Source organism: Babylonia areolata, chromosome 16, assembly GCF_041734735.1.
Source record: "Babylonia areolata isolate BAREFJ2019XMU chromosome 16, ASM4173473v1, whole genome shotgun sequence".
In the NCBI taxonomy this organism is placed as follows: domain Eukaryota; kingdom Metazoa; phylum Mollusca; class Gastropoda; order Neogastropoda; family Buccinidae; genus Babylonia; species Babylonia areolata.
In genome coordinates this window covers 14475458-14488448 of record NC_134891.1, presented here as the reverse complement: position 1 = coordinate 14488448, position 12991 = coordinate 14475458, and the positions used below count along the sequence as shown (strand labels likewise).

At 44.7% G+C, this 12991-nt stretch overlaps 1 protein-coding gene across 6 annotated transcripts in view; it reads right to left on the bottom strand.

Moving 5' to 3' along the window:
- Positions 1-12991, bottom strand: part of LOC143291183 (uncharacterized) — an 88800-nt gene that overhangs the window by 16930 nt on the left and 58879 nt on the right. For 5 of the 6 annotated variants that reach the window (XM_076600901.1, XM_076600906.1, XM_076600904.1 and 2 more), the window contains 4 exons: positions 7692-7808; positions 1998-2117; positions 790-875; positions 125-322 (listed from right to left, as the gene is read on the bottom strand). In XM_076600901.1, the coding sequence (XP_076457016.1) occupies positions 125-322; positions 790-875; positions 1998-2117; positions 7692-7808 (521 nt within the window). The remainder of the gene's footprint in view (positions 1-124; positions 323-789; positions 876-1997; positions 2118-7691; positions 7809-12991) is intronic. The other variant, XM_076600902.1, reaches the window with a different exon arrangement.

Sequence of the window (12991 nt, the reverse complement as noted above, 5' to 3'; positions counted from 1 at the left end):
AATAATTTTTTTATCATGTTGTGCAAGTAGAATTTTGAAACTTTTTTTTTTTTTTTTTACACAGCGCCAACACTGTTAACAGTAAATCCACTCTACTTCCCATTCCATCTTTGTCAGCAATCACCTTTATGAGTTCCAGGTGCCATGTCCATGTAACCAGTGTTGGAAGGTGCCATGTCCACATAGCTACTGGTGGTGGGTGCCATTCGAATATAGCCTGTACTGGAAGATGCGGGAGGATTAGCAGTGCCAGGGTTAATCATCTCCATGTAACTTTCCCCACCCTGTCCCTCATCCTCCTCATAGTCCAGCTGCAGGTTGCCTGGGAACACACAGCAACAGTGAACAGCTACACTTGTTCCCTTCATGCGGAAGGTTTGGTTGGAGTGGTGGCTTGGCAGTGATGTACAGGTTTTCTTTTTAGTTGTGGGTCCAAAATTAGTTATGTGCATGTGCATGCATGTACATACAACACATACCTGAGTGTGTGACTGTGTATCATGCATGCATCCATGTGTGTGTGTGTGTGTGTGTGTGTGTGTGTGTGTGTGACACATTTCACAAAAGCCTATGTATATTATGTGTGTCAATGTTCACTGTACATATTACTTTATTGTGTATAAAATCATGGCATATTTACTCATTTCTATGTGTATGAGAGAGCATGTGTTTGTATGAATGCACTGTATGTACACATCAAGTAACGATAAAGTACCTGAGAAACTGTCAACATCAGAGTTGCTACAGCTATCATCCAACAGACACAAACAACACTGGGGCTGGGCATACCTGGAGAAGCCAGACTATAGCTGTCATCCTGATCCAGGGTAAAGTCCACATCTGGCTCCTCCTGCAAGGCTGGTCTCAGTGCACTGCTGCAACACAACTGCCTGATCAAAACAGATCTGTACAGACCACTGCCATGATCAAAACAGATCTGTACAGACCACTGCCATGATCAAAACAGATCTGTACAGACCACTGCCATGATCAAAACAGATCTGTACAGACCACTGCCATGATCAAAACAGATCTGTACAGACCACTGCTGTGATCAACACAGATCTATACAGACCACCGCTGTGATCTATACCGACCTGTACAGACCACTGCTGCAACACAATAGCTGTGATCAAAACACATTTGTACATATCACTGCTGTGATCAACACAGATCTATACAGACCATGGCTGTGATCAACACAGGTCACACAACTGCTGTAATCAAAACAGACATGTACAGACCACGGCTGAGTTCAACAAGTACCTATACAAAAAACTGCTGTAATCAACAAAGATCTGTACAGACCACTGCTGCAACACAACAGCTGTGATTAAAACAGACCTGTACAGAACACTGGTGCAACACAACAATTGTGATCAAAACAAGACCTGGACAGACCATTGCTGTGATTAACATGGATGTGTGCAGATAACTGCCGTGATCAACACAAAACCTGTAGTGCTGTACAGACCACTGCTGCCACACAACCACTGTGATCAACACAGTAACAAATCTATAAAGGCAACACAATGGCAGGGACAAATCTGCACAGACCATTTCTTGAGGCCTTCTTTGTGACTTCTTCCATGCCCAAACACGGTCATCTGTTGGATTTCTAAACATCAAATCTGAGAACCCTGATGAGGCAGCTCTCTGCATGCTTCAAGGTCCTGTCTGTTAGTGAAATCTAGAAAATAACTGCATGCCCAAAGCTCCTAAAGCCTGTAGGTTTGGTAGTTACCATTAACTTCCAGTCTCTTTCTTGTTCTAAACAACTCAATGTGAGAGAACCGGTCTATATGTGAATTTTGGTCTATTCCCTGTGCATCTTGCAAGTACATTTGATTCAGATTAACTCCATGAATGGATCCAGGAGTTTAAAAAGATAGATCATAGCAAACAATAAAAAAAATATTAAAGAAAAAGCATGCACATACCTGTGCACAGAGTTACATGTACACATAAACATACAGATGCATGGACACAGCACTCACAAACTATGATGATCATGCATCAGGTCATCAGTGGGAGCAGATATGCTGGGACGTGAGGGTTTGGAGTCACTGCTGTTGGACCTGAAGCGATGAGAGCCCATGATTGGGTGCTCCATGAACCTGCCAACCACAGCAACTGAATCACACACGTTACTTTCCATGTTCACCAACACACACACACACACATGCACATCTGCATGCACAAACACAAAACATCTAATGACCTGAAATTAACCTTTTGATTGTGCTGATGACAGACGGTGTACGTCCTGAATTGTCACTCACCAATGCTGTGTTGACGTGCGCTGTACATCCCGATACAACATTCTTTTTTTCTCGCCCCGTACTGCAGAAAATATAGTCTACTGACCATTAAATCAGCTCCCTTGAAAGCTCTTCTTGTCCACACCCCCCCCACCCCCCCCCCACCCCCGAGTACCATAAACTCAAGATATTCAGCTCATTATCATATCTATTGCGAAAGTTTTGCAAGTTTGTACGAAGGTCAAGTTGTGTTTCCAAAGCTATAGCTGCACACAGACAAACCCTAACACTTGTACAAGTACTGAAAGTTATCTTTCAAGATGCAAGTAGTAGAGATGAAGATGTTGGACCAAATGAGATAGAACTGTGTGGAGTTGATACCAATGACCCTGATTTTGACATGGGGAGGCACTGTTGCACAAAGAAGAGTTTGAATCCAATGACAAAGCTCAGATGAATTAAGATGCAGGTGGGTGTTCATGAGGTTTGTCAGTTTATTATATGCTTTATCTTTGTTGTAACTATGAATATTTGTGCATAGTGCATGTTATGAATGTGTTAGCCATGGCAAGTGTTTGGCTTCGTCAGTTAATCGATCAGTGTGTGTGTGTGTGTGTGTGTGTGTGTGTGAGACTGTCACTGTATGTGTAACTAACACTGGGTGAGAAGGTGTGGCTGGCTGGCTGGCTCATTGTTTACAGTCATAGTGTGAGTGTCAGTCACCTCTTTTTGTGTATGGTAATCGTTCCCAAGCATGTATTGGTTTGTTGTGTGTGTGTGTGTGTGTATGTGTGTGAGTAAGAGGGGGAGGGGGTGAGGAGATGATCTTTACAAAACTGAAATCAGAGAATGATCAACAGAATTGTATGCCTAAATTACTTTGTAAATGCAACACTTGGGGAAGTGTGTGTGTGTGTGTGTGTGTGTGTGTGTATGTGTGTGTGTGTGTGTGTGTGTGTGTGTGTGTGTGTGTGTGTGTGTGTGTGTGTGTGTGTGTGTGTGTGTGGTCATTTTATTTTGTATGAGAAAGAGAGAATGAAGGGGGCATGGCATACCATGAACCAGTTTCAATGGATGTGGGTGTCGGTGTAAGTATTTCAGCTTCTAAAAACATTCAGAAATAAAATGGTACAATTTCATAAACTTTATGTATGTAAAAACGTAACAAATGAAAAAACACACACAAATCTATGAAATACATGGGATAAATGGCAGACTGGAAAAAGATGGCCTGTGGTCCTGGGGGAATTGGAGCAACAAACTGACACTGTTTGAACAGTTGGAACATCTAGATTGCAGCAACAGAAGTGCTGTCAATGACATTGGTCCAAATCAAGCAAAACTATCTTACTTTCTGGTCTTCACATAAAAAAGCAAGAGCATGTAACATGTGATTCCTCCTTTTTTTTTTTTTTTTTTTTAAAGGAAAAGGAAACTACCCTCAATTCACAACAACAAAACAAAAACCACGCTATTACTCAACTACTCAACCACAGTGCCCAGATGCTCTTGGAAGCATGTGTCCTTGCTGAAGCTAATTTGGCATACATTAAACCCATGGCTCTATCAGATCTGCCTACCCCATAAAATGTCCTTCAGTAGTTTTCAATCCCACAAATTTTCAGTAGTTTGGGGACTTCTAGTTCTATCAGTCGTACTTAACATGTGCTACATTTTTTCAACCGTGATCAGGGAATACCCATTTCAAAGTGTGCATAAACCACACACACACACACACACACACATTGCACAACAAGACAGAGAGAGGGAGGGAAGAATACCTATTTCAAAGCATGCATGTCTCAGCATAAGCTACATATACACACACATTGTACATGACATTGTACAAGACACAGAGAGAGAGAGAGAGAGTGCATAATCTAACTACAAGGCCACCAACATATATGCAAGAGGTCAAGAACAAAAAAAATCAACTTGAGTGCCTGAAGACTTTCGTCAGCAGCTGCGAATGGAAGGTTGTATTTTGCCAGGAGTTCCGATCAAGCTACATTTTCAATATAGAGCTTGCAATCTGCTTTCTTTCCAAGTCTATCATTGCCTGGTCTGACTCTGGAACAGTCGCTGTCAAATCAAATCAAATTAAGGTGCTTAGAGCCATCTCAAGGCTATCGCCATGTTAGCATCTACTTCAAGTCAAGGGTAAAAACAAGTACAGTAAAGACTAGTCACTGCTTCAAGCTTTTCAGTAATTTCACTCAAAGTTAATAGTTGCTGAGTGAGAACTGTCGCCCCAGAAGAATGGCGCAAGCGCAGCTGAAGATCTGCCAGTGAGACCAAGTGTCAAATCTCATACCAAAGAAAATAAGTCTTAGAAATTGCATTTATCTTTGGTGTCAGTGACAACTCCCACTTAGACGCACAAATTCTGAATTCTGGATGTGTGATTCTGACACAGGGCCTGCAACTTGGCCAAGATTTGTTAGTTGTGCAGCTACACACAGACAGGAATGGACTTCTTCTTCATCGTTCATGGAGTGCAACTCCCATGGTCACTCATGTGTATATGAGTGGGCTTTTACATATATGACCGTTTTCACCCCACCATGCAGGCAGCCATACTCTGTTTTCAGGGGAGTGCATGCTGGGTATGTTATTGTTTCCATAACCTACCGAATGCTGACATGGATTACAGGATCTTTAACATGCGTATTTGATCTTCTGCTTGCACATACACACGAAGGGCGTTCAGGCACAAGCAGGTCAGCACATATGCTGACCTGGGAGATAAAAAAAATCTCAACCCTTTACCCGTTACCAAGATTCGAACCCAGGACCTTCAGATTGAAAGTCCTTTAACCACTTGGCTATTGTGACCATCAGAAGGGATACCAATTCCCTCCCCACCTTGGAGAAGAGGAGAAAATGACCAAAGGGGCAGAGAACTGGAACACCCAGCTCTTACAAACCAACCTCAGGTACTGGCAGGATGCCAGATAAATGAGGATTACCCACCCTCTAGAGACATTTGGAATCACTAAAAGGTGCACATAAAACCTTGGACTTGGGTTTGAGAGTTTTGATATCACCCCTTTGAGAAGCAATTGCAATATCTCCAAGATGATCTCATGCCCCTCTGAGATGAGTACATAAGGAGGAGTGGATCTCTGAGGAGGGCAGTCCTCCACCCCAGGCAGCATGTACTACCCCTGATTCTAGCACCGACACAATTCAGTCACTGAGTCCCACATTGCATCACTGTTGTGCATGCTGGGAGAGACTCCCTACTTGCAGGGGCTGAATGACTGGAGGTGCTAAATTGGGGCCAAGTCAATGGGGGTGCTGTTTTTAGGCCTTGGCTCCCTCTGGTTGACATGGACCAAAGAAAAAGTGCAGCTGGGTGGGGAGTGACTGCAAGGCAGCCCTTTCCTCCACCAGGATGTTGGAGAGGTGGAGGACAGCGTCCCTTCTGGTGAGCACGGAGTTGTAGTGCAGGCTGGTAGTTGCATCAGCCGCAGCTGTCAGACCCAAGCCACTCTGTTGCCAAATGTATTCAGCCTCGGCTCACTGAGGTTCAGGAAAAGGCGACCCCAAACTCTGCGGAACCCGATGCTCTTCCTACAACTGACTGGCCTTGTGGAGGAAAGCGTCAAAGTTGTAAGCTGTGGAGATGTCTAACAGGCTTCAATCTGTCCCACTCAGCCAATGTCTTGGCACGCTTGAGAGCATGGGTGCAAGACCTTCTCACATCACTTCCAGAGGTGGGATACGATCCCATGCGTGCTTGGAGGGCATAAAACCATTCATCTCCCAGCAAGACCAACAGCTGATGTAGAGGGACTGCAGGCTTCCCTGACCTGGGTGGGGTGACCCAGAGGAGGTTGGTCCTAAGACCCAAGAGGGAGGCGTTGGTGACCATGAACACTGCACTGAGGGACCCAAAGGGAAAGGGTCCCTAAAAGGCAGTGCAGGTGACCATGGAGGTTGCCTGATCAACGACTGGTCGATCATGCCTGCACCACTGCCCAGCACGAGGTACCAAGCAGAGTCCAGGAAGAAGAGGATGAGGGGTTCAGCCCCAGTCCTGCTGGCAGCCCAGCATGCGCCATGGGTGCATATCAGTATGGGTGGAAAGGGGAATCCACCTGGGGCACCAGTCATCCCGTGAGGCTATACCCAGGAATCACTGACACCTGGACCTCCAACAAAGGAGAAAGGTGGCCAAGTCAGATGGAGGTCCAGTCTGAAAGGGAATTGGACCCACTGACCGAGCCGACAGCCAAAAGACCCAAACCACCTGACATCCACAGGTGCCATCACAATGGAGATACTGGGACCCGTAAAGTTGGCGCTGGCAACAATGGAGGTCGTCCTGACCGACAAGTGCTTGGTCCCTCCACCCTCGGCAGTGTGAGCCTTGGGAGGGACAGCAAATACTGGTGCTAAGCAGTGCTGGGCTGAGATCGGGGGACTGGTCCTACACTTAACTGTGTCCAAGGGGTGAAAGCACCCGTCATCTTCCAAGGGGCATCGGAAACTCATTTGGTGTTGATAGCTTTTTTTTTCCTTTTTTTTTTTTTTTTTAAAGAAAAAAAAAGTTAAAGATTACCACAGACACCCAAACACAGATATACAAATGAAACACACGGTTATCAAACTGACTAACGATGACAAACACGGGCCAAAAATGTGACAGTAAAATGACTATACAAACATTTTTTGCTAGTGTGTAAAACACAAATGCGAGCCAAAAAAGTTACAGTAAAATGACAATGCAAACATTTTTTGCTTCTTCACTATTTTTTGTGCCCTTTCCAGAAGTGCGCTATTATTGTAATTGAAATGTGTGGGAAGAACTGATTTTTTTCTTCTAGTTTTAAAGCTAAATTTTGTCAACATTGTCTGAGCAAATAAATTTGTTAAAACTTCCAACAGACACACACAATGGCACATACATACACACAGACAACTGTAACAGGGTGATTACATTGACTCATTCAGGCCAACAAAAAAAAGGTTCGCATACACCTTTATTTTTCACATCTCTCAAATCTATAAATAGTTGTTTCCAATATTATCATGTTTTAGTTAGAATTAAGTTCAATTCTAGGACATCCTGATGCTTTATATAAAATGAGAAAAAAATCTCAGTAATTTTTCCATGACTGGGACTAGTGGGAGTTATCTCATCCTGTCAACATTGAACTATATGGCAGAATGGAAAAGAACAGCTTTTCTAACTTTAGATTCACTGAACACACCTCATTCTAGGTGGTTTGTATGTACACGTGTGTATAACTTTGTGTGAGTTTATGTATCTCACACACACACATTTTGTGTGTGGTGTGTGTATTAATAACATGTAATTATAAGAGGATACTTATAAACCATCAGTCTGCTTACATACACATGCATGCATAAATACACTGAGAGACATGTAAGCCCCCAAGCCCACTCCCCAAAAACCCTTACCCATGAATGTGAGGACTTGATCCTGGTGACACAGCACTGTGCAGGTGAGAGGTGGACCTTGTCGTCCTGGTGCATACTGACATAGGTCTCTCCATTTTGGGCCGAGTTCGATTGGAACTGAAAACACACACACACACACACACGCACTCACATATACACATGCAAATCCAGAGATGAGATTCTAAAAGTTTGAAACTTATCAAAACTGTTGAGCAGATGGAGGGAACTATGCACTGCATCAGGTGATGCCTCTGACAGCCTCCTTGAAAACCTTTTGAAAGAGTATTGCATGAAAAGTGTGTCTAACTGGCTGGTACAGGGGGGCACCATCTCCCAGCAGCTGAAACAAAAATATGGTCTAAAGGAATTTCAAAGGCTATCCTGCAATAGAAATAGTAAATTTCATCTTTAAAAAAAAAATGTTCAAAAGGTGCATGGTTATTTTAATCACTGAATTGGTTATGTAAATATATATCTATAATCACACAGGTCATATAAACTTGTAAAACCACAAAGCGTATAAAATAACTACACTGAGAGTGAGTATGTATTGTTTTCAGTGCAACTCTGTGTGTGTGTGTGTGTGTGTGTGTGTGCGCGCGCGCGCGCGCATGTGTGCGTGTGTGAGTGATGGTGTGTTTTTAAATATCTTTTCACTTTGAGTGATAACACATGTCATGTGTGTGTGTGTGTTGTGTGTGTGAGGTGGAGGATGGCAGTTTAAGTGGGATGTGCAGAGAAAAGATAGACTAGAATAATGAAAATCGTTAACTCTCAACAGTTTTGGCGTTTTTCGCACTTTTTAGTTTTTTAGTAATAACTAAGCAGCAATTTCAAAATGCTTATGAAACGTGCATTCATGGACCAAACTGCATGTGTTATAAATCAATGTCATCATAATAAAACAAACTTTCAAAATATGATATATTTTTTTAAATGCTCAGGGAACAGTCATTTTGAGGAGCTTTGACCTCTGTTGCAAAAAATAGAAATTTTGAGCATTTTCAGTATTTTTCATTTTCTCACTGAACAAAAAACCCAAGATATTGAGTTCAAGTTCACAATTTTAACATTTATTGAGAAAGCAACCATTTTCTTTCATCTGAAACAAAAAGGAGGAGTTTGTATTATACTCTATGTGTGTGAGTACTGTCTTCATCTGTCTGCGGGCAGGGGCGGTTTGGTCTGTGGGGTGTGCTCAGCTGGAGGGTGGTGTATTTTGCCAGTGGGCTCTGCAGTCATGGAATACTGGCTGGTACACCCATGGGGATACTTCTTTTAAGGCTGTCGTGAGTTGTATTCTGTGGGCTCTTCTGCCTCTGTTCGGGAGCAGTTATGTCCCTTGAATTCTTAATGGAGTGTCCTGTGCCTGCCTCGACCCATCGTGAACACGGCGCAGGCCTCCAAGGGTGGTGCAGGATTGTTCCAAGGGCGGGTGGAGATGGGTGTTTCTCTTTCCTCAAAGTTCAATACCAAGAGTAAAAACATATCTATATTACATGATTGATTACTACAAATCACTTAAAAGTCATGTACACCACAACAGACTTTTTGTTTCGACAATCTCTGTTGTGTGCACAGCTCCAGAAACCTGGACGTGTGAATTGTACACAGGGCCTGCTACTGTGCCAAGTGGAGTTATAAGAGAACTCTCTTGCACCTCTACAAAGCCCTGGTCCGGTCCAAACTGGATTACGGAAGTATAGTCTATGGCTTGGCCAGACTGTCTTACCTGAAACTGTTGGACCCTATACACCACCAAGGGCTCCGTCTCAGCTTAGGTGCATTCCGCACCACCCCTGTGCACAGCTTTGTATGCAGAGGCGGGGGAACCGCCTCTCTCCAACCGCAGACTGAAGCTGACCCTAAACTATTACTTGAAACTGTTTTCTGAACCCACAAACCCTGCTTATGACGTTGCATTCAACAAACCCTTCAACAAGAAATTTAAAGACAGCCCAAACTGCATCCCTCCTCTTGGACTCCGCATTCAGCCGCACATAGAAAATGCTGATCTGGATGTCGGTGGCATCTCAGACTTCTCCAAGTTCCCCAACAGCCCACCATGGACCTTTAGAACACCTGAGGTCCGATTCGATCTGGCCTCATACCGTAAAGACTCCACCAGTTCACTGGCCTACAGAACTTACTTTTCAGAACTCTGCCACAAATTTCCCACTTTCCAAAGAATCTTCACTGACGATTCCAAGTCAGAAGACGGAGTCGCTGCATCTGCGTTCTGTCCCGCCTTTCCTGACCAGCCCTCAACAGAACACATCCTGTCTGACAGCTCAGTGTACACTGCGGAACTGACTGCACTGGTTCTGGCGGTAAAAATGATTCTCTCTTCGAAACAAAAAAGATTCATGATCTTTTCCGACTCCTTGTCAGCCCTGAAGGAGATCGCCTGCAGGAATATCACTCATCCCAAACTGCTGGAATTTTACGAAGCTTTTACTCTCATAACGAAGAAAGGATACGAGGTTATGTTGGCCTGGGTTCCTGGACATGTTGGCATTTGTGGTAACGAAAGGGCAGACCAGCTGGCCAAGAACACTGTAAATCAAGAATTATCCAGATCCTTCGTACTATACACAGACATGAAGCAGAAGGTGAACACTTATGTTTAGGATCTTTGGCAAGAGGAGTGGAACACCCAGACGGACAACAAGCTCTTCCAGATCCGTCCAGACCTATAAGAGACCCTCCCTTCAGGGGTGAAGAACAGAAAGGAGGAGTCTGTGCTGTGCAGACTGCATGCGGGGCACACTCTTTTTTTTTAACTCATTCTTACTTGTTGAAGGGGGAAGACGCCCCTCGATGTATTCCCTGTGATGAGCCTCTCACCGTGAAACACGTGCTCCTTGACTGTTGGGATCTGCATGACGTTAGACACAGACATTACACGGCAGTTTCTTTGAAGACCTTGTTTCGTGATGTCCCTCTATGGGCGCTGATGGACTTCTTGAAAGAAGTGAACATTTTTAATCAGATTTGAAGCTGAGACGGAGCCCTTGGTGGTGTATAGGGTCCAACAGTTTCAGGTAAGACAGTCTAGCCGAGCCGTATACTACTCTGTAGAGGCGCAAAAGAGTTCTCTTATCAGCACCCCAGTCCGTGTGTGCTACAACTCGGATGATGTTCAGGGCTTTTTGGCAAGACATTTTCAGCTGTTTGATATGGCTGAGGAAGTTCAGCTTCTGATCAAAAACAACCCCTAAAAATTTGGCTTCCTTGACCGCCGGGATGGTGGATTTTCGCAGACGGATTTCAGGGTCCGGATAGAACTGGCGAAAGTTATGAAAATGAATACATTCAGTTTTGGAAGACGAAAAGGTGAAACCATTCTCCTCTGCCCAACGCTGGATTTTGTCGACGAAGAGCTGAAGCCGTCGCTGGATGCTGGCATATGTGCTGCCAGTTGCATACAAGGCGAAATCGTCCACGAACAGCGAGCTGTCCGATCCCTTCTTAACAGATTGAACGATGTCATTAATTTTGATGCTGAAGACAGCCGGCGACAGAATGCTCCCTTGCGGGACACCCAGCTCCTGCTCGTGAATGTCCGACAGGGTGGTGCCGACCCTCACCTGGAATTGTCTGTCTTGCAAAAAGTTGTGGATGAACTGAGGCAGGTGTCATTGGAAGCCGAGCTTGTGCAGGTCCGAGAGGATTCCAAATTTCATGGTGGTATCGTAAGCTTTCTCCAAGTCAAAAAATATGGCCACCACATGCTGTTTGTTTACAAAGGCATTTCTTACAGTGGTTTCCAGACGAACCAGATGGTCAACGGCAGAGCGATGCTAGCGGAAACCGCACTGTTCTTTCGCCAGTAGGCCGTCGGTCTCTAGTTTCCACATCAGTCTACCGTTGACCATCTTCTCCATCAGTTTGCAGATGCAGCTGGTCAGTGCTATTGGGCGGTAGTTGGAGGGGTTCGAGGGGTCTTTTCCTGGTTTTGGCACCGGGATTATGAGGGCTTTCCGCCAGGAGGGTGGAAAAAAGCCTGTGATCCAGATGTGGTTGTAAACTTTGAGCAGGGTGTCCAGGCAGGTTTCGGGAAGATGTTTTAAGAGTTTATAATGGACCTCATCCATTCCTGGAGAGGAATCCGTGCAGGTCTGAAGGGCAGATTTTAGTTCATTCATAGTGAAAGGAAGGTTGTAGCTCTCTGTGTTGCCAGAAGAGAAGTTGCAGGGTGTTTTTTCTGTCAGTTTCTGGTTTTGAGAAACCGAGCAGATTTGTTGGCAGATCTGGAGTTCAGTTCAATTGTGGAGGCAAGCAAATTGGCAACTGCTTTCTTCTGTGTGACCAGAGCGTCTGAAAGTTTAAGATGATGAAAAGTTGGGCAGACGTTTTTGCCCTTAATTGTTTTTAAAACCCTCCACACTTTCTTCTTGGGTGTGTTGGAGGTTAAGGAAGAGCAAAAAATCTCTCCATGATTTTCTCTGGCTCTTTTTAAAAACATACCTGGCTTTCGCCCTCAGCTGTTGATGGGTTCGAATGCTATCGGTCTCCAGTCTTCGAAAGACACGTCGTTGCGCTCTTCCGAGACTTACGGGCCTCCCGACATTCTGCGTTAAACCAGGGCGTTCTTGGCATCTGAGACTTGGAGGTAGATGATGGGACTGCTGCTTTGGCACAATCTAAAACAATCTGGGTCAGAGTGTCAGCAGGGTCCTTGCTTTTTAAGACTGTTTCTTCCTGCAGCTCTGCTCTTAACTTCATGGTAAAAATTCCCCAGTCAGCTTTGTCATAGTTCAGGCGGTCCGGCAGAGTGTCACCTTCCCCATCTGTGGGGTGGAGGATGACAGGAAAGTGGTCACTCCTGTGCAGATCATCGTGCACTCTCCACTTGTAGCCCAGGACCAACGATGGATCGCAGACCGATAGATCTAAACACGAGAGCTTTCCAGAGGACAGATGAAGGTAAGTGGGTGACTTGTCGTTAAGACAGCACAAGTCCATATCAGAAAGAAGGTTTTCCAAAAGAAGACCTCGGGCTGATGTCATCTCACTTCCCCAGAGTGGGGAGTGGCCATTGAAGTCGCCCAACAGTAGAAACAGTCGTGGGAGCTGGTCGACCAGGTTCATGAGGTCCTGCCTCAGAACACGGACGGAAGGAGGAAGGTACAGAGAGCAGACAGTGATGGTTTTCTCAAGTGCGACTCTGACTGCCACCACCTGTAAAGGGGTGCTTAAAGGAACTGTACTGTATAAAAGGGACTTACGTATAAAAAGAGCGACACCTCCTGTCAATCCCTCTTGCTTCAGTTGAGCGGGTTTAAAAACGGAGTTAA